Source organism: Manis javanica, chromosome 12 (assembly GCF_040802235.1).
Source record: "Manis javanica isolate MJ-LG chromosome 12, MJ_LKY, whole genome shotgun sequence".
NCBI lineage: Eukaryota > Metazoa > Chordata > Mammalia > Pholidota > Manidae > Manis > Manis javanica.
Window position 1 is genome coordinate 6,689,043 of NC_133167.1, and position 22,825 is coordinate 6,711,867.

Here is a 22,825-nt window from a genome sequence, read left to right on the forward strand (position 1 = left end):
ACGCCCCTTGCTCCGCCCCTGCCCCTCCTCGCCGCCCTCTCCTCTCTTCCAGCCTCCCACGACATCCTCCCTTTCCGCTGCCTCTTCCCTGGACACGCCCTGCCCCGGGCCCCGGATGTCAGGCTGGCGGTGGGCGGGGCCGCGGCAAGGTGCATGCGCGGGCGGTCGCTGGGTTGGAGCTACCTTCCCTGCGCTTGGGCTGAGAAGAGTTGATGTCCAAAGTTGGAACCGGGATAGGCCCTCCTTGACTCACCGTCCTGTGCGCCCAATCACGAGTCCGTTCGCACTTCAAAAAGCTGTACATCATTTACGAGCTGATTTTTCCATACTACAAATTCTCAGCATTTCATCCAGCATTTTCCTGCCCTTTTGCCATCCTGGAGAAAATATGGACACGACAAAGCTGAAATTCAAAGCAGTTTCTGTACTTGTTAATGGTTCTGGCAGAACGGGAAATTATTCTAGGGTCTTGAAATCTGACATCTGGGAAAGACTTTAGAGCTACGACTTCTTCCTACTGTGTTATATAACCTTTCTGCCTAAAAATCTCCCATTTGGGGGTTGCCAGATAAAATATAGGACACCCAGAAATATTGGGGACATGCTAACACTAAAAAATTATTCCTTGTTTTTCTGGAATTCAAACATAACTGTGTGTACTGTATTTTTATTTCCCTAATCTGGCACCACTACCCTTCTCGAGTCATCCCATCCTTCCCTTGTGCCCCCAGCCTACCCCTTTTTCACAGGATCCTTGTTCCATCAGCTTTTTAAAATACTCAAATGTCTTCCATTTTTAAAGTTACGCTAAAAACTCCAATTCTCCCTCCAACCACCTCCCTACCTCTCTGTTGTCTTTCAAAGCCAGACTGCACAAGAGTTGTTTATAAGCACTTCCCCATTTCCCACATCTGACAAGCAATCATCAACCACTCCAAGGTGGCTTCTATCCTGGCTCACCCACCCATCGCTTGCTCTAAGGATACCTCAATGCATAGACAGCTGGAGTTTTCAGTCCTCATCTTGACTTAGCGTTTCCCCATCCTCAATGTAATTGACTGCTCCCTACTTTCTGAAATATTTTCTTCCGTTTATGCACTTACTGTTCAAAGTATGGTCAGTGGACCAGCAGCATCAGCATTACTTGGAAGCTTGTTAGAACTGCAGGATCCCAAATGGGCCTTTCATAATCCCATTTTGCTGAACCCTAGACTCTCTGTCATCTGTATTGTTCCCCTCCTCTTCCTTTTTCCTCTGAACTTAGTGCTCCAAATATGCCATAATTTACACTTATTAAATATTATTTTATTAAATCATCATATATTAAAATATGCAGCATTCTGTTTTAGCCTTTGCACATGCTGTTCCTTCTTGTTAAAAATGCCATTCCTAACTTACCCCACTTCTCGCCAACCTGAATAACTTCTGCTCATCTTTAAAAGTTTAAATCATATGTTACTGGCTCTGTGAAGCCTTCTTTAATTCCCTCCCTTACATCACAGAACTTACCCCTCGAACCAGTAAAGAAAAAAAGTAGCATAATGCTTATTATGTGCCAGTCACGTCACCAAGCATTTTATTTGCATTCTTTTGTAATCCTGATGACAGTCCTATGGAGCACTAAGCAAGCCAATCAGGCACCTGAGAGAAGTGCTTTCCTTCTCCAAATATCAGCCGGGACTTCGCAGCCCAGGCTGGCTGATTGCCAAGCCCATGTCCCTAACCAGCTTGTCATGTCACTTCTCTGATGCTGTGCCACCTATGCTGTAATTATCTATGTCATTAAGGTATAACTTACCTCCAATAAAATTTAGCATTTTTAGTGGCACTTCTTCAGCTTTTGTCAAATGCATACAATGTGTGTAACCACCACTACAATCAGGGTACAAAATAGTCTCATCACCCTCAAAAGTCCCCCCAGTGACCCTTTGTAGTCAGCACTAATCCCCACTCTCAGCACCTAAAACCATTGTTGTGATTTCCATCCTTATAGTTTTGCTTTATAATGTCATAAATAAAACCATAAAGTATGTAGCTTTTTGAGACTGGCTTTTCTCACTTAGCATAATGCACCTGAGATCCAGCCATATTGTTAAATGTTGGGTACTTTTTTTTATTGCTGAATAGTATTTCATTGTGTGTATGAACTGTATTTGTTTATCCATTCCCCAGTAGAGGGGCATCTGGGTTGGTTCCAGTTTGGGGAGATTATTAATAAAGCCACTATAAATATTTAAATGCAGGTAATTGTGTGAACATAGGTTTTTATTTCACTTGGATAAGTACCTAGCGATGGGATTGGTGCTTACGTGGCAAGTGTTTGCTCATCAGAAACTGCAAACTGTTTTTCAGCATGCCTTCGCCATATTTTTAGCCCTACAGTACAAGCTTCCAGGGAGCAGGAATCGCATCTAAGGCAGATGATGATGATGGTGGAGCTGATGGTAGTGGTGAAAACCAACAAAATCCTACGCTTTTAATGATGATATGTACTGCATTATTCAGCTTTGCATCCTCAGCAGCTGGCATTGTCCTGGCACACAATAGAACCAAATAAATTCTTGATTATCTCCTCAAACAGGGTGCTCTCCTCTTCTTTTATTCACTCTGCCTCTCCAGTGTTTCATTAAAGAGTTGTTTTAAAATTACAAATGATGGACTGATAACTGCCCTAGTCATGGATAACTTCAAAGGCTCAGCTTTATTGTATCATTGATAGGAACAGAGAAGTTGAGAAATAATAGATCATTGTAGGGGTGGGAGACGAGTAAGGAGTTTAGCCCAAAATGAGTTCAATTTGAAACCAACACAGGTTGATCAACTACCACAGACTGTATGTTTCTAAAACCTGCAGCAACATCTGCATCCAACATATTCCTTCAGAGCTTTGCCACTACCCTTTCTAGAGGTAGAGCCTCATTCCCCTCCCTTTGGGTCCTTGTACCCAATAGAATGAGGTAAAAGTAAAACAAGGTGACTTGCAATGCTAGATCGTAAAGGTGAAACAGCTTCTACCTTGTAAGCCCAGTCTCTTTTGCCAAGAGCTGCCATATAGCAGATCCAAATGCCCTGACACTGCCATTCTGCAAGGAAGCCCAAACCACAAGGAAAGGCCCATGTAGTGGCCCCTGTCAACAGCCCCAACTGAAGTCCCATCATCAACAACCAGACATTTGAATGAAAAATGCCACCAGATGATTCCAGCCCCAGCTGTCAAGTCACACCCAGGCATCCAAGCCCAAGACATCATGAGGCAGGGAAAAGCATCCTTGCTGTAATCCCTGATCCACCGGATCTATAGTATAATAAATGGCTTTTAAGTTACATGGAAGTAGTACTGGAACATCATTGTTATGGATCAGGTTATGTCCGCCAGAAAAATATCCTGGCATCCTAGCCTCCGAATGTGACTTTCTTTGAAAATAGGGTCTTTGAGAGGTAATCAAGCTAAGATGAGGTCCCTAGGCTGGGCTGTAATTCAATTCCCCTTTGAAAAAGAGGAAACTGAGACACAGGCCCACATAGAGGAAAACTTCACACAAAGGTGAAGGCAGAAAACCAAGCGACACATGCCAGGGAACTCCAGCGATGGTCAGCAAACCGCCCGAGGCTAGGAGAGAAGCATGGCACAGATTCGCCCCCACAGTCCCCTGAAGGCCCCAACCCTGCTGACCCCTTGATCCCTGGCTTCTATCCTCCAGAACCGTGAGACAATAAACTCTGCTGAGCCCCCGGGTTGGTGGTTCTCTGTAACAGCAGCCCTCAAACACGAACACAGTCATCTAAAAGGCTGAAAAGGCAGTTTGAAACGGAGATCAGAGGAGGTCAGAGCTACGGATCTGAGAGGAGAGAGCTTTGAAATCACGGGGAATCACCCATAACCAGCAACCACAGAAAGGAAAAGTATGGGGCTGAGGCAGGCTTTAGGGAGGCCAGGGCAGCCGTAGACAGAGAAGTGGGAAGTAGGACCAGACTGGAAGCAGGGCCAGTCTCAGAACAGAGGGAGGAGAAGGACCGGCAATGCCAAATCTGCAGATTTATTGAGGAGTCTGGGGCTGGGGAAACAGCCATTGAATTGGCGACTGGAAGTGTCTGCAGAGCGGGGAGATCAGAGGTTGGGACAAGAGCAGGTGATGAGGAAGGGAGGATGCCAAAGTTTGAGAGTGGAAGAAAAGGGAAGGTGGGTTCCTTAGCAGAGAGGACAGTAGCCCCCCTCAGATTGAAACTATATGAGAGAGTGTTGGGCCCACAGATTAAATTAAAGAGCAAACTCTAACGAGAGAGTGTGGGCAGATACCAAGCCAGAGAGCTGAGCAGACATCAAGGCGAGACTGCTCACATGATGACTCTGGAAACAGATCCACCCTTATGTTTGAAAATACTTATTATAAAAGTACTTGCACATTTTAAATTCTTTTCTCATTTCCAACCTCCTGAGGGCACAGTGGTTGCCTCCAAGTCCACATGGTCTCTGACCTCGTGCAGCTTAGTCTACATGAGCAGAGACACAGCTTTTCTCTCTCACGTAAAACAAACAGGACACCTGAGCATTAGTATGCGTGCTGCTCTGCTCCTGGCCTTTTTCCAAGAAACGATATGCCTTGGTCCTCTGCACTATTTAGGTGACTGCCTAGCTGTGTTCATTTACATGGTTGCAACAAAATGTACTTAATCAACCCCTGCTGATAGAAATCCTGATTATTTCCAGCATTTTGCTATTACAAATAAAGCAGTTATGAATATCCCTTTAAATATATCTTTGCTCATGTTTATATTTACCTATAGGCTGCATTTCCAGAAGTAAAATCCCTGTCAAAGCTCATGAGAGTCTCTGCAGTAGACATCTGCCACTCTTTCCCGACTGCTCTGTATCTGAAATACTTTCCCATGTTTGGGGGTAACAAGAATCTTGGTGAGGAGCGGCTCTCACTTGCCTATACAGAAGACAAACACCCCAGACACTAACCTCTCCCATTCCAACATGTGGGCACATGGTTGAGCTCAACCTCAGACTCTGGATCAGGAATAAGGGCCTAGAGAAGCAAGACACCCCAAAGTCCTTTTCAGCCAGGGCAGTGGTACCATGCCACTAGTTCCCAGGGTGTGCTGTGGGTGTAGCCCCAGCTGCCTGGCCTCCTGCCTCTTCCCCAGTTTTGCTAGTGATCTTGTGAGTGCCTCGATGTCTTATCAATCAGTGCAGCTTAGATTCTGTCACTTGCAGTTATGAACTCTGACAGATTCTTCAGTAGCCAGACTCCAAGACGGCTCCCAGTGATTCTTGCCAGTCAGGCTGATCTGGGTAAACAGTAGGATATTGAGGAGATGATAGAGCATGATTTCTGAAGCTAGGTCCAAAAGTGCATTGTGGCTTATGCCTCTCTTATATCACTTGTTTTGAGAGAGACCAGCTGCCATGTTGTCAGGACACTCAAGCAGCGCAATGGAGAGGTTCCTGTGGCAAGTGACTGAGGCCTCTTGCCAACAGTCAACACCAACTTGTGAACCACATGGGTGAATTGCCTGGCATGTGGATCCTCCATGCCCAGTCAAACCTTCCAGTGACTGCAGCCCCACTGACATTTTGCAGCCTTGCAAGAGACCCTGAGCTAGAACCACCCAGCTAAACTGCTTCTGAATTCCTGACCCTCAGAAACTGTGCAAGATAACAAATGTTAATTATTGTTTTAGCCACTAAGTTATAGGATGATTTGTTAAAGCAAAAATAAGTCACTAATAGAGATACAATTTTTAATTTTAGTAGTCTACCAAATCACCCTTCAAAAGAGCAGCAGCCATTTGCACTCTCACCAACACCACGGAACCGAGTGCCGAAGGGGTTGGTTGGTTTCAGAGCAGGAAGGAGAGGAGCAGGAACACTGATCCTGATAGGACCCCACCCTTAGCTCCGCCCTAAACTGTGTGCTCCTAAGGTGCCCTCTAACACCCCATCACCACCAAAGGCCCTAGAGGATGGCCATGGAACCCGTTGTTCTTATACAGTCAGGCCCGTGTACAGGGACGGGGCCAGAATCTGGCCTGCTGGGCAGGCAGGATCAGCAAGCAGAAACCTGAGCAGGGACAAGGCCACTGATGCTGAGTCACACGATCAGGCCGGGGCTCAGCAAGTGCCAGTTACAAGGGGTGTGGCAGGCAGATTGGTGGACTCTCTGGGTGGGAAAGGGTTCTGGAAAGAATGGAGAAGCTGAGTAGGCGGGCATCTGTGCTTGGGGCCAAGCTAGTGGATTTCTTGAGCATTTCCGGGCCATCCCGGCCTGGCATCCCTTGCATGTGACTTCGGAGACCCAGGGCTCAGGAGGAGATAGAACTGCAGCAGTGGGGGATGGAAGGCAGAGAGGGGACTGCTATGTCCTGAGCACTAAATATATGCCAGGCATGGAATCTGCCACGTGGAACATCCCCATTTTACAGACGAGGAAACTGAGGCTCAGTGAGGCTGTTACTAGCTTAGTGTCTGAGTTCAAATCCCTAGTGTCTGACACACAACCTCCAGGACAGAGGCACAGCTGATTTGTTTGTTTTCTTTCCCAGTTGCTCGGTTAAGGAGTGCATTTGGCGAGTAGACACCCATCACTTTTTCCAGTGAGAAAGATGACCCCCACAATCCTCACTCTCAGAGCTGTCCCCTCAGGTCATGTTCTTAGAATGTCCCCAAGCCAATGTTAGTGGCCCTCCCTTGCCCATGTCTCTCTGATCCTACAAACCTGGAACATCCTTATGAAACAAACACAGAAGGGGCGCCAGTCAGGTGCCGGGCAGCATGCTGGACCTGTAACAGGCAAAGCAGAGTCCCTGCTCCTCAAAGAGCTTATCATCCAATAGGGGAGGAAGAGAAGGGCCCTGCACAATGCCATAGGATGACCACAGAGAACAACTCCGGGGGATGGGAACCCTGAGAAGAGCACCTCACTAGCCAGGGGGCATCAAGCAAGCCTCCCGAGGATAATCTCGGAGCTGAGTCATAAACAATGAGAAGCAGTTTGCTCAGGGAAAGGCAGGAGGGAGTGCTAGGCCAGGAAAGAGCCTGCGCAGAGCCTGGAGGTGTAGTATTCCTAGGCACTGCCAGGTACCGCACACACCTGCAGGGTACTATTCGGGAGGAGAGAAGGGTGGGCACAGGGGCAAGAGATGGGGCAGGAATGGTGAGCAAGCGCAGATCCTGGAAGTGGGGAACCAAAAATTGAAAGGGAGACATTATAAACAGCTTGCAGCTTATACATTATCTAGCTGCCAGCAGACAATTAGAGCAAAATAACGAGGTCAGGTAAACTGGTAGGGGGCCTCTTTAGAGAGCGGGAAGGAACCAATGAAGGCCATGGCCTCGGAGATGGAGGACGGCGGCTATAGGTACAAGGCATAAAAGGAGCAGTATCTATAGGACCTGGTGACCAAGAGCTGGCAAAGGGGTCCTATCCCTGGTTTTGTAGCTACATGACCCAGTATTTGTACTTTCTCGTCTTAAGTCCTTTTGTGTTATCCCCTATCATTTACAATCAAGAGATTTTAGTTCTTACGTGGGCCTTGTTGTCCAGAGGTAAACGGATGTTTGGAGTAGTTACACTGTTGTCCCTACTCCCTCTTTCTTTTTTCTTTTCTTGTTAATAGACTTTACTCATTAGAGCAGTTTTAGGTTTACAAAAAAACTTAGCAGAAAGTAGAGTTCCCATATACCTCTGCCCACCCCACCCCTCCAGTTTCTTGTCACGAATATCTTGCATTAGTGTGGTACATTTGTTATAATTAATATGCTCATGGTGATACATTATTAATTAAAGCCCAGTCTACTGTTAGGGTCCTCTTTGTCACACATTCTATGATTTTGACAAATCTATGACCATTATAGTATCATACACTGAGTTTCACTGCTCTAGAAATCCCACGCTCCACCTGTTCACCCCTCTTCCCTCCTCCTCCCAACCCTGGACCTTTTTGCTGTCCCCCTAGTCTTTTTGCCTTTTCCAGGATGTCTTTTTGTTGAAATCATATAGAATGTAACCTTTCCATATGGCTTCCTTCCCTTGGCAGTATGCATTTAAGTTTCCTTCATGTCTTTTTGTGACTTGATAGCTCATTTCTTTTTATCACTTAATACTATTTTTATTGTTGAATTAATACTCCATCATGTGGAAGTACCAGTTTGTTTATCCATTCACCTATTGAAGGACATCTTGGTTGCTTCCAAGTTTTGGCCGTTAAGAATAAAGCTGCTATAAACATTTATGGGCAGGTTTTTGTGGACAAAGGTTCTCAGTTCATTTAGATAAATACCAAGAAGCACACTTGCCAGATCATAAATGGCAAGAGTCTCTCTATTCCTTTTTCATGTCCAGTTCATCTGGTTGGGAACTGAAGGGTGACCCTACTTGGAAAAATGATGCCTGAAAACCACTAAGTGTTGGGTTTGTGCAGAAACAGAAATGACCCTCCTTGGGGAGCTAAGGGTGTTCTCTTAGGACAGGAGTTCTTACCCAGATCCCATAAATATACTGGAATGATACATGGGAGGGAGAGGTTGTTGGCCCTCTTCACTTTCAAGGAGTCTAGAAAGAGAAATTGAGCTACAGATTTTACCTGTGGCTGAAGAATCTTCAGGGACAGGAAGACAGGCTCGGTGCTGAGAATGCCCCAGAGTGAAGACCAGCCCTCTGGCTGCCACTTCTAGCTCTACTTCAGGGACTCAGTGTCAAACAGCAGCCTGGGCTGGATGTGGACCCTACGAAAAAAACACTCTTATCTCTCCCCCAACTCAAAGAAGACTAGAAGACACATTAACGTGATGGCAAAATCCATTTGCACTGTTTATTTAAAAAGAAAACAGTTGTAAGGTAGAAATGCAGACATTTTCTTTATTGTAAATCAGTTATGAAAGAGAAGTAATAAATGTGATGTTCGGAATTATTTTTAAAAATGCAACAAATGCCTGGTATTTGCGAGCAATCCCAAGAACGCACAGTAACAATGTGCGCTGGGAGTGAGAATAGCTTCACTTCACCTTGGAGCAGATTCTTGAAACTGGCCAGCCGATGATGATGGCCATGAATTTTGGGATTTTGAAAGGCTCTGGATTTGCCACTTAGGACTGTCAGGGGACAACTATAATATAATTTGCATAGACTAAGGGTTAACAGGAATTCTACTCATTAATGTCACTTCTAATTATTCTTTCACTCTTGCAGTTAATTAAGTAGCATAGTATTTAAGAGTACAAAGAAAGGCTGCAAGGGGAAGACATGAGTGGAGGGGGATAGAGAGGGTGGGCCTAGGAGGGATACTGAGAGAACAGGAGAAAGGTCATGGGAAGGAACAGGACTGTAGCTTTTACTACTGTGCATCTTCCCTGCGGCATGGCGTGGCCCCCGTTGGAGAGGGGACGGGCAGCGGTCTGGCCTGGCCTGTCTTAACCCTCACCATCATCCAAGGACAGAAGATGCAAAAGCAGCCGGAAGATCAGACTCAGAATGGGAACAGGGAGGCTGGACGGGAAACAAAGGGGTGGGGACATGAAAGGGAGTGGTGAAGAGGAGAACTACCTAAGAAGATGGGCGACATTAACGTCATAGCCCCCCAGGGACTGTCTCCTCTGAGGACCACCAAAGGAGCATCTGTATGAATTAACACAACAGACCACTCTTTGACGTGGCACAGGAAGGGGACAAGGACAAAGGGACAGGTTGCTAAGCAGAGGCGCGATCTGGCTACAGACTGAGGAGGGAAGGAAAGACAGACAGGCAAGAGGGGCAGTTGGCCCATCCCAGCACCCTCCGGAAGGGGCTCCGCAACAGGGCTGAGAGCCACCCCTGCCACCCCATGAGGCTAAGGAGTTTGCATTGGGTGGTGGGTCTGGAGGCTGGTTGGGGCAAGGGACCAGCAGGGGTGGGGATGCTCAGCCAGCTCTCCCTGGGGGGGGGACTCTGTGAGGCACAGCTGTGGGTGGAGGTCAAGATTACTGACTATGTACTGAAAGCAGCCCTGAGCTCCCGGAAAGCCGCCTGGCGGAGCCTCCTCTTCTCCTCCTCCTGCTTCCGCTCCTCTTGCTCTGCTTTTAGCTCTGCTTCAAACTTACTGGCAGAGGACAAAGCTTGGACCTGCAGAGAAAGAGCAAAAACAGATCAGCGGAGTGAGCAACGGATAGAGAAACTGGGAGACAGAGCAGCCCATCAAACAACTAGTTGTCTGACGCCATGGGACAGAGCACGTGGCAAATACTCTTCCCTTTGGTCTTCAGAAGTTTGCTGTCTGTCAGTGAGGACACCATCACTATTTGCTGCCCTGTCACCTATGCCCCAGCCACTGGGTGGCCTTTCCACTTCAGTCCTTTTTCAGGACACTGTGTAACACTGGAGGTATAGAGAAGGTCTTCTATACCCACCCACCCCCACCCCACCCCCCATGTACTTTCTACCTTTAACTTCACAATAACATTGTTTCATTCTAGGTGGGAAAATGCAAAAATAAAAACAAAACGAACTTCCGGCTGGGATTTATATTAGGATTGTACCAAGTGGCCTGTGGCAAAGGGATATCTTTATAATACACAGTTTTCCCTGAATGCCTCCGTTTTTATTCAATATTGCTTTTATGTTACCCACTACAATTTTCAGTTTTCTCTAAACTGATCCTCCCAAGTTTACTTCCAAATATTACGTTTTTGTTGGTGTCATAAACGGGATTTGGTGCCATTATTTTAAAACCTAAATTACCTTCAATAACATCATTATCAGATAAATCCATCTTAAAATCCTCTATTCTAGAGCTGATGTCTCTCCACATCTCATCAGTTTGGTCAAATTTCCAAATGCACCTGGTGTGTACCTTACTTTAATAAAGACCGCTAAATAGCTCTCCAAAGTCGCTGTTCCAATTTACACCCCCACCATCAGGGGCTGCAGGTATTCATTTCCCCATAACCTCGCCAACATTTATTGGTAACCTCTTTCCTATTTGCCAATCTGACAGGCAAAAAAAAAAAAAAAATTGGCACCTTCTTTTATTTCCTCTGTGGCAAATTACCCATTTGTATCCTTTGTCCATTTTTCCTTTCAGCTGGAGAGGTTTTTTAAAATTTAATTTAACAATTCTTTCCATAATTCAGGTTTAATTCCTTGCTATATGTTTGTCAGTTACTTTCTCCCAGGCTTTTGTCTTTTTTTCAAGGTATCTTGGGCCACACACACTTAAATTTTGAGGTAATCAAATTTTTTGGCCATATCCTTTCTGGCTTTTGTCTTTTATGTAATGTTTAGGAAGGTGTTCTATAGAAAGTGAAGCACAGAAAAGAGAAGTAGTGACTCTGTGGCATCTTACTACATTGATGGACAGTGACTTCGATGGGGCATGGGAGGACTTGATAATATAGGTGAATCAGTAACCACTATATTTTTCATGTGAAACCTTCATGACACTGTATATCAATGATACCTTAATAAAAAAAAAAAGGTCTTCTATACCCCAGTGTTCTAAACCCATTTTCCTGTGTTTTCTTCCAATACTTTTATGATTTTATTTCCCCATTCAGGTCTTTAAGTCACCTGCAATTTATTTTAGTGAGGGATTCTACTTCATTGTCCTAAGGGGAGGGGAAATTGTCTTGACTTCATTTATAGAATAGCCCATTATTTTCCCACTGATTCAAAATTTTTCTTTTTCATATACTGATTTCCTAAATGAAGGAGATCTGCTTTTACTATTTTCCATCCTATCCCACTAACTGGTTTGTTTATTCCTGTATCTACACTATTACTTATTTAATATTACTGCTTATAGAATGTCTTGATACTTATAGGGAAAGTAAATATTCTCTTATGCTTAAAAAGCATATTGTTTTCTTATTTTTAAATATGTCATTAGGAGTGAGTACTGAACTTCACCATAGGTCTTCGAACATCTAACTGAAATGATCACATTTATTTAATCTATCAGTGATATGAGTACAGTGTATTTTTAAAATTATCCTGTCTTAACATCAATTTCAAATGTTATAATCATATTCCATTTCCTAATATTTCAAGAGTCTTACAGCTATATTAATTAGATTGATTTTTTTTCTTACGTTATTTTTATCTGATTTTGTTGTCAAAATCATCATGGCTTTAGAGAATGAGATGTAATCTTTTTCAATGTTTGAATTATTTTATAGCATTGAAAAAAACATGTAACATTGAAGAATGAATCCCTAAATTCCTCAATACTTAGAAAATTGCTTTCTTGAACAGGGAGAAGGCTGGGCAGAGTTGTTAACTTCAAAATGTGTTTATAATTCATGTTTTCTAATTATTGTCTCAAGTCTGTAACAAAGCATTCCCATCATTGAGTCTTTAATGATGTGAAATATGTCATAATTGCTTATTGTTTTTAGCTAGCCTGTTCCTGTGTCCATCACCTTCTCTGGGTTTTTCCTCGGCTCCCTATCACTAGCTTCCTCTTCTGGGCAGCTCCTTAATACGTTCTCTGCTTCGCCCATCACTTCTCTACAGTGTCATGGCTGAGATTTACCATTTCCTACAATTGCTCTTCATCCTGATTTTTATTTCCTTACATATTTTGTAGCACAATGCAGATTCGCATATCTCAATGAAAAATCACCTTTTTCCAAATTCTCCCTGCATTCCATTGGGGTCCATTTCCGAGAACAGAACACCTTTGAGAATTAATAGGACATGTGTTTTTACTCTTTCCAAATTGGAGTCCTTACAGGTAGGGGCTAGGGAATTGTTTTCCACACTTCTCAGGTGTTCCTGGGGCACCTGAGGCCCTGCCCTGGCCGCACAGCTCCCCACTGTCCTCTGGGTCAGCAGTTCTCAGCCCTGCTCCTACACTAGAGTCCCCCAGGATTGATTTAATTGCCTAAAGAGGGCCTGGCCTATGCTACTCTTACTACCCGGGCCCAGACTTGGGCTGAAATTCTGAATGGTGGGTCCCCTTCTCTGGCCCCTGTCCCTCTCCCCCTCACCTGCTCTTTCCTGACTATGGCAAGAAGTCCAAGTTGGAGTTTGCAATACACGCAGCTCCTCAAGTGTCCACTGCGGCTGTAGAACCTACAACATGGGTTCCAGCTTCCAGTCCCTGGTGTGTTGGCCTCATCCTGGTTTACTTTCCAACCCAGAAACGGACACCTGGCGATCTCTGCAGCCGCCTGTCACAGTCCCTCCCACTCCCAGGACCTGCACTTCTGACACACCTCACCTCTCCCCCTCAGCCCAAGTCGCACCCCTAGAGCAAGGAGTCTGTCTGCTCCTACTTGCAGGCTGAGGATACATTTTTCTTTAGACCTTACACAAGGACAGTGGTGCGTGGATACACTGGGAGGTGAGGATTTCCAGCTTGGGCTCACCGCCCCCTTCACGGATCCTGCCACTTTCAGCAGCCCATCTCCTCATCATTTAGAAACACGAGGAATGCAGTCCTTCCTCTCCGGACTCCTCTCCCACCTGCTGCCTTGCCCCTTTCCCTGTGCTTCAGGGTGGGCGAGAAATGAGACCCCAGCCATGTCTTTCTACATCTCTAGGCCCAGAGGTGCGGTTGGGCTGCTGGTGCCTGCTTGCAAGCCGATTGCTTGATTTTCAGGAATTGTGTGGGCTGGCTGTTGAATATAGCCATTATTTAAAATTAAGTTACATAAACTTACAATAATATTAACAACAAAATAAGTACTAGATTATAAAAGTAATACATACTTATCACTTCTTGGTTATTGTACTACATTTTACTATTGAGGTTATCTAGGTCTATCGTATCTCTCAGGTGGAAATCCTACACAATAGTGTGCTACTGGGAATCTCCCCATCTCCATGTTCAGTGACGTCCCATTGGCAGCTTGAAAGTGACCTGGGTGAGAGTATCTACACCTTGGAAACCAACAAATGTTACAAATTAGGGCTTGACTGATTGTCCAGACCATCATTTCTTAAGAAAGTGAAGGAAAAATGTTTAAAATGCAGATTAAACTAAAAAAACATGTAGTATCTGTTCACATTATAAATAGCTCCAAAAAACTGATAATTTTCTTCCAGTATATGAAAACTATTATCAAATTCAGCAGAGAAGTTGCTCACATCAAGGAATGAAGTTATGACATATGTCCTTTCACTTTTTTCTTACATATTAACTTAAATTGACAACCAACATTCATGTTGAAACTACATTCTTTTGTCAGTTGTATCCATAGACTGGCTACAGACAGAAGAGTCCAGGAAAAATCAGGAGCCATTCTTTGAGAATCAATAGGCTATGTGGAACTTACAATAAAAGTCATTACATTTTATTATCTATAAATTGTGTGCTACGTGTCCTTTATATAAATTTTTGTAATAAACTTATGCATGTATATGTAGCCATACTTTGTTCAGAGAGCCAGTTGCTGAACATTTACCAACAAACCACTGTCTAAGTCTCAGTTTCCTCATCTGTAAAATGGGACACCACCAGCTACCACCAGTGTTGACATGAGCACTAGATAAGACATGAATCTGCAACACTCTGGCAGAGCGTCTGGCCAATCATCAGCACTCATGTTTGTTGACCACCCCACCTGCCCACCATTCCTGCTTAGATCGGGGGGAGGGACTCTTGCAATCACTTCAGTCAGGGCCCTTCTTCTCCACTATTATCGTCTACCTCTTCTCTCAGTTCTGTGACCTCCAAGTCCTTGTGCCATCAATCACCCGACTCTTTATCTTCATGTTTCCTTCTTCCTGGACCACTTCCCTGTGACCTAAACACATACTATAATTGTCCTCTCTAGGCCAAAAAAAAACACCAAAAGTTCTTCCCTGATCTCAGTAACTCCAGACACCAACCCCACTTTGTCCAGACTTCCTCTGCCAACCTTCTAGACAGAAAAGTCAGCCTTCAGGGCTCTTCCTCCCAGTTCCCACTCACCTCTTACCCTATTGCAATCTGCCCTGTGCATTGAACCTGGCCTCTCCAAAATCCACCAGCCTATTTGCTGGACCCACGACTTCTACTCTGGCCTCATCTGATTTAATCTCTTCTTGAAATTGCTCCTGTCCTCCAAAACAGCATTTTCTCCAGGGCTTCCTTGTATCTCTGGTTACTTCCATCTCCCAGCCCAGTCACCATTATGTTCTACCATTGGTCAATCTTCTTTTGTTCTCAGGTTGCAACTTGTACTTTCTGAAAACAGGTTCTGTGGTCTGTGTGGTTGGGTGTCCACGAAGCATCTACTTCTTTCCTTCTTTTTTTCCTGTAAGATACTCCCCTGACACTGGCCTAAGGCTGACCCCACCTCTGGGCTCCATGAGAGAGTCTGACCAGGGTAAAGATACTCTCGCTCTTGCCAGTGGTTGGTTTAACAATGGACATATATGGAAGAGAGTATCCCATGACCCTCCGTATCTAGTATTCCCCATTTTCCCCAGTAGCGGAATTACAGCTGGATACATGGATCCCCAGGAAAAAGGCATTTTTCTGTAGCTGCCCATGAAAACAGGTATAGCCAATGTCTGTCCAACATGATGTGAGCAGAAATATTTACAACCAACATTGTACCCTTCAAATGAAAGGGTATGTCTTTGCCTTGCCTAAAGTCCCCTCAAACTTAGCACTGAAACCCAGTTTATAATTTTTACTCCTTAAACTATTCCCAAATTTGGGGGTGGGGTGGGGGTCCTGTCTTGATTTAAAACAGTATCATCAAGCCCTCTCCACACAGCTCTATAAACCTTGTAGCGTCTTACTTCCCACCTCAATCGCGTGGCCATAAATACAGAGAGCTCTAGGGAGCTTGGGATTCATCCCACATCCTCCCCACCCTCCTTGTCACTACCCTCATTGAACCTACGATTGTTACCAGACATCTGTGGAAGCCTCTGGGAGTCAGCTTCTCCCCAGACAAGTCCATCCCGATAGTGCCTACTGCTGATCACGTCAAGGCCAGCGCCTCAGCTGTGCTTTCCCAGGTAGATCTCGGGGGAGCTTGGGAAGCCGGTCTATACAAAGTTCTGGTGGTCAGCAGGCTGAGGACAGCCTGACCTTCAGGGAGACCGGAGCTCCCTGGGAGACTGCATCTGGTGAGGACAAAGGACAGCCTCCCCACACTCCTTACTTCCAGGCCGCGGGGTCTTTGTTCTTGCCCGCCATTCCCACGGCAGGAACGCCTTCCCTTCCTTGATTACAAGGTGAATCCCTATTCATCTTTGAACATCTGTCACAAACGTCAGCTCCTTTATGGCCCTCTCCCAATTTCAAGTGATGATTCCCTCCATTCGTCATTCATGCAAACGTTTAATGAGGGCCATTATGTGCCAGGCACCGTAATTACACAGACAACACACTTACTTGGCCTTTGAATCTGGGTGAGGAGGCAGACACATAAACATAATAAGTCCAAAAAGTTTTATTGTTATTCTTTTCATCTTTTCTCCTAGTTATAAAAATAATACACACACATTATAAAACATTACAAAATGTAAAAAATAAGTCCCTCAGACATAACTATTACTAATATTTATATATACGACTATCCAGGTTGCATTTAATATTCAACAAAATTGGGGTTTAAGCATACTGTTTTGCTTAATTCATTCTGCATATCTGTCCACACACAGAGGCAAGCTGCTCCTCATTTTCTGATGGCTACAGGGTGGGCAATGGTGTGGTGTATCACAGTGCACTCAATTCAGTTCTCTGGTAATGGAAGTTTGGTTGTTTCCAGTTTTTTCCTATTATCACATTGCTGCATGAAACTCGTCTATATGTCCACGTGCACACTGTCCAAGTGCCTCTGAAGGCTAAATTCCAAAAGGCAGAATCCCAGAGGTAAAGGATACCAAATGCTGACAGCAGCCCCAGACGGCTCTCCAACAAGTTGGGTCAGATTCTACTCTTACCCAAAGTGGCCAAGAATGCCTTGAACAGATGAGTTATAATACCACTTCCTCTGTGACAGAGGCACACGGAAGAGGGTGGACTTTCTGGGTCAGGAGAACCAGGGAAAGCAGCCAAGAGGAGGCAACTCTTTAACCTGGGTCTTAAAGAATGAGAAGAATTTTCTAGGAAGAGTAGTTTGGGCGGGGCATTCCAGGCAGAAGGAGCCGGTGCTGAGGCCCACTTGGGAAAAGGCATGGCAGTATTTGAAGACATGCACACAGGGGTGGATGAAGCTGGAGCAAGGATCAGAGCCAGATTATATAAGGTTGAGAGGCCCTATCAGTGGCCTGAGACAGTGTCACACTACACTTGTGTCTCAATCCTAGGCCCCAGCCCAAGGCATCATAAGAGATCTGCAAGCCTGGGCTCAGCTGATAAATGGAGAGGACTCATCCCACCAGAACTAACCCATCCCTCCTCTCGACCGCCTCTCTATCCAGGCTGAGAATTTGTTTTCCTCAGCCGACCGTGTGTGCGCCCTGAGGAGGGTGAAAGTTTTGTGCGCTTCACCCTTGGGTAGGACTTGTATTCCCAGAGCTTAATGAGGTGCCCAGCATTGCTGGAGCTGGGCAGAATCAACGTTAGGTCACGAAGGAAGGGCCAACCCACTTTCGGGATTGGGCACCCATGGCTGGTAACTGAAGGCACAGTGAGTGTTGGCCTGTCTCTGAAACTGTCAGATGACAGCAGTAGGAATTCAGGGTAGGAATCCATGATTCACAGTTTTCCGATTGTCAGAAAGATGATGGAATCTATCTCCAAGCACCATCACAGAGAAGAGAAATGGAGTCTGGCTTAGGTGTTGAAGCAGCCTGGGAAGTGTCACCAAGGACCCTGGGTCTCTGGGAAAACTCCTGGAATAAGCCAAACTTCACGAGAGGCTGGCTCCGGCCTCGTCTGGAAGGGAGTCCCAGCAGCTCACATCACGAATGCAGTGCTCACCGTGAGCCAGGCACTTGCTAAACACCTTACATATGTGAACTCATTCAGTCCTCTTGGCAATCCTATTATTACGGCTTTTGCTCAGATGAGGAAACGAAAGTGCTAAGAGGTAGGGTAAGTAGAGGAGGTGGAAGCTGGCCCAGGCAGCCTCCCCTACTGCTCTCTCCCACTCTGGTCGTCAGGGATCTGGAAGGCTCTCCTGACCTCTTTCTGCAAGTGTGCTCTGCGGAGATGAAAATGACAGCACCCAGCCAGGGGCAGGCTCTCAATAAACGTTCAATGACTGGATGCACATGGGAATGAATGGAAGCCTCCAGAAGGGCTGGGGGACCACACTGGAGATTCTCTCCCAACTCCCAAAACCTTCAAAGGAGCAAATACCGACTGGCTGGAGCTCCCTCCTCTGGCTCCATTACACACTTGTTTACACCCAGGTATTTTAAATAAGATGTAAGTGCTTAAGATGTGGAGGTAGCTGTTCAGGTAACTCAGCTGTGGTTCAGATGAGGGGACTCTTTAGGAAAGTCTGGATCAAGAGCCATCCTGGGGGCACTGGACCAGCAAGCGCATTTGAGTTGGGAACCAGAGCGGCATATGTTCACCATTTGGTTGTTTTCCATTTGGTTTTTAATTTTCAGATTGCACACAGACACACTCTCATGTTGCTTCAGTCAATCACACGCGATGCGGTGACTTAGCTATTGCTGTTGCATTGTCCTGGGTGAGTTAATAACAGAGGCACTGACCAGGAGCCCCTGTTGGGCAGGGTGACAGGAGGCAGTGATTGTCCTGCACAGGAAGGAGGCACTTACCTTGGCTTCAAAGAAGTCCTTGGCACCTTTGACACCCTCCTGGGAAACATCGATCTCGGAGAGCTTTGCCAGCGCCATCAGCCCACTGTCCTCTTGCAGCTCCCCCGCCGCGGCCTTGTGGAAAATGAGCAGGAACTACAAGGGAAAGGTTGATGAGAGTCAGAGACGCCCCCTCAGAGATTTGCAGTCATACCCACTGACCCCAGCTGGAGTGATTATCACCAGGCCTATGAAACAGGAAATGTGTGCATGGGACCAGTCATTTTTTGTCCTTATCACAGTCTCAAAAATGAAAACATGCCCATTTTTCACAAAGATATAGGGAAACGGGCACCCTCCTTTCTAGCTGGTGGGAGTGTAAATCCATTCAAACTTTCTGGAGGGCACTGTGGAAATATTTACTAAAAATAAAATGTTTTCACCCTTTCAACCATTAATTTCACAGCTGGGAGTCTATCCCTCAGAAACATTTAAGACAATAGTTTAAGAAGCATTATCTTTGGTTTATAAAAACAAAAAACTGGCAACATCCTAGTATGCAGCCATGACAGAAAAATCCATAGACCTCTATGCACTGTTTTTAATTTAACATTTCTGATGGTTTTTAATCATTCATATTTTCCATTGGTGTCTCATTTTTGCATTAGATTGCTTGCCTCTTTGTTTTCTAAAAAATCTTAGTAGAACTTGGTATGTTTCAAATACTTTAGTTCTGCCACTTGCTCTTTTTTTTCTTAGTAGACTTTACTTTTTTTTCATTTTTTTTCATTTTATCAAATGTACATCACAGTGGTTCAGCAGTCTCCCTCCCCTCCCCCTTGGGAACCACTAGTCACTTCTCAGTGTCTATGAGTCTAATGCTGTTTGGTTCCTTCTATTTCGCTTTGTTTTTATATTCCAAAAATAAGTGAAATCATATGGTATTTGCCTTTCTCTGCCTGGCTTATTTCACTGAGCATAATACCATCTAGATCCATCCATGTTGTTACAAATGGCAGGAATTATTTTCTTTTTATGGTTGAATAATATTCCATTGTGTTTATGCACCACATCTTCTTTATCCATCTATCTTCTGATGGTCACTTAGGGTGCTTCCATATCCTGGCTATTGCACCACTTGCCTTCTAATTTTGTTTATGGTAATTCTTGACTTGCAAAAATTTTACACAAACTCTATCAATCTTTTGCTTTTTTCCTCACCAGTGCACCAGTGCTATGCTTAAAAACACCTTTCTTACCTTCAAGGTTACAAAAACAACCACCTGTGTTTTTGTCCACTGCTTTTATGACTTTTTTGTTAAACATGTAAATATTTAATCTCTGTAATTTATTCTGATCTATCATGTGAGGTTGATCATTAACCTTATTTTCTTCCAAATGGTTAGTTAGTAATTCCCACATCATTTACTGAATAACCCATCTTCTTCCTCTAGAGCTAAAATGTGACCTGAATGAATTCATCTTTAAGGCCAACTTGTACTAAAGCCTCCAGTGAATACATTTTTAAATAAATAAATAGGGCAAGCTGAAAAGGCAGGTCCCCATCTTTCCCCATCCTTCTCCCCTAAGGCAGCTTTATGGCTTTTACTTCTCTTCTTTAAAGAATTTTTGTGAATTTATTTGTCAAGCAACTGCTATCCAACTTCTATAATTTATTCTTCTATTTGGAAAGAATGTAAAATGGTGTATTCCAAGTCATCGCAGAAAGAGGCTTCCCCAGATTTTCAGGTGCTACCTAAAATCCATGTGCCTGAAGGGAAAGCTCGGGTTTTCAGGGTTTCGTTTCATAACCACCTCCGTTAAAGAATGCTTCCCCACGGGAAAAGAACATTACCTAAAGTAGTGTGAGAGGTCAAACAACTTCAATGGGCTTTCCGAATTCCAACTGGGGTGTCTTTTACTGCCAAGACTCAATCCCTGAGGGAAGAGTGTTTCACTAAGTGAAAATCTCAGCCTCCACTACTGTCTCTCAAAAATACCTTGCTAATAAACCTTTTTTTTTTTTTAGTTCTTGCTTTGAGGATCCTAACTCCCCTGTGGACAGCGCCGAATGTAAAGCAGGGGACGATGCTCAGAGACTTGCAGCTGGCCCAGGTCTCTGGGGGCAGCTGGGCTCAGGGTGGCTCCACAGTTGCCACGTTCATCCACCTGCAGCTTCAAACTCTCTCACTAGAGGCCGGCAAAGACTCAGATTGCTGCAGGCTCTCTCAGCCAGAATACTGGCTCCAAAAAAGTCCTGGAGAACAAGTCTGCTAGGGGGATGCGGCCTCCGAGAACACGGTGGAGGGCAAGTGGGAAGCGTGGGTTGTGGCTGGGCTCTCTTGGAAGAGATTGAAGTGGCAAAGACTTCAGCCGCTGCAAATGTGAGCCATTTGCAAAGAGAAGGAGGGAAACACCCGTCCCTCTGTCCCTCAGTCCCCTACCCACCCTTAAAACATTTAGTCACAGAACCTCCACCACCCCCGCCACTCCACAAGGCAAACACAAAAGAGGTCGCCTCTCTATACCCAGGAGACAGCTTAGGAAAGACAGCACTGCCCCCAGCCTAGCAACAATCAAGAGACCTTGGAGGTTCTCTTCACCCTCGACTCATTTTTCTCACATCTAGAGGGAAGATGATCATGTACAGAAGGGCTTAAAGTATTCCTCATGGGTCTTTCCCCCAGAGCAGGTCCTGGCCACACGAGCTCCCTCTCATTCTGCCAGTTCAGCGGATGTCTCAGAGCAGCCCTGTTGTGACTCGGGGGTACCCCCACAGCAGCCAGTTAAAGAAAAGAAAATCCAGCCCAACCTGAAAATCTTCAGCCTTTCCTGTAATATGCCAGACATTCCCATTTAATTTTATTATAATCACCAACCCCTGACTGACAATTTCTCCAACTGCCCAGCCTTGTTTGTCTTCCTATTTATAGTCCACAAAGACTGGTATGTTGTGGAGAGTTGGAAAGGGTCCTAGCTGTGACTGTGAGCAAAGGGTGGGGGGAGGGAAGGAGAAGCAGAAAACAAGAAAACAGAGAGAACTAACAAAGCCAAAAAGCAATTTCTGACACAAGCTTAGCAAATGCTTCTGATAAATTTAAGTAAAATTTTAATTTCATGGCTCTGCCCAGTGATGCAAACATTTCCCTTGTATTAGTTAGAGCTCTTAGAAAGCAAGTGACAGAAACATACTTGTTGGCTTAGGCAAAAAGGAAGTATTCATTATATAAAAAGGATGTCTCAAAAATCCAACGGCAAATTACAGTAGATATAGTAGCCTGGAAGAGGGCTGGAACTGGGAGAGACGACACCATCATGTCTGATCCATGTGGTGGAAAATCGTGTCCCACATTCAGTTATTCTAGCAGGGACAGCCACCTGGACATCCAATTACCAGTACTTCAGCCCCAATTCCAAATTCCAGGATAGCAAATCCAGTTGACTTAATCTGGTCTCCAACCATGGCCCAATTGACTACAACTAGGCTCGTGGGCAACCCAGCAGAGGCAGGGCTGCCAGAGATGCACCCTGTAGAGGTGTGGTAGAGGAGAAAAGGGACCACAGCTCCCAGTACTGAAGGTATCCTGGAAACCCACTACTCATCCTGTGTACAAAACCACTGCACATCTGGCCTTGGAGCAATCGGGCTTGGAGACAGATGTCATGGAGTTAGTGAGGACTACAAAAAAAAAGAGAACATTAAGGCTTTGCTGTCTGGCTCCAAAGGAGAGTAAGATAGAGAGCGCCTGGCATCCAATTCTAGATCACTGGAACTCAGTCACTAGTTGTCAATAAGAACTGCTCATTTTGTCCATCCTTCTTCTTCTACATGTCTGCACACACACACATAAACCATAAATGAAAACAATCATATTTTATATACAGTTTGGTAATCGGTTTTTGTCCCTACTTTTTATACTGTCAACATTTGTTCTCTGGTCATCAAACATTGCTGCATCATCATTTTTAATGATTCCATGTATGCCATTTTCTAAAATGCCCCTAATGTGCATGGATTATTTTCATAATTGCAAAAGAAATTGTTTCCTTGTTCACTGGAGAAAAGCAGCAAAATAGTACTTAATGGAGACATACCTTCCGTGTCAGAAAGCTCTCATTTGGGTGTGACTTGCTTCAGTCGAATTAATCCAAAGAGAAAGAAAGGGAACTTACACATTCACTAAGCA

The 22,825-nt window shown here is 44.9% G+C and overlaps 1 protein-coding gene across 1 annotated transcript in view; it reads right to left on the reverse strand.

The window, feature by feature from the left end:
* Nucleotides 1-8,792: 8,792 nt before the first annotated feature.
* Nucleotides 8,793-22,825, reverse strand: part of EFHD1 (EF-hand domain family member D1) — a 36,921-nt gene continuing 22,888 nt past the window's right edge. The window contains exons 3-4 of the mRNA XM_036997807.2: nt 18,660-18,794; nt 8,793-10,103 (exon numbers count right to left, since the gene is read on the reverse strand). Of these exons, the coding sequence (XP_036853702.2) occupies nt 9,969-10,103; nt 18,660-18,794 (270 nt within the window). The 3' untranslated portion in view covers nt 8,793-9,968. The remainder of the gene's footprint in view (nt 10,104-18,659; nt 18,795-22,825) is intronic.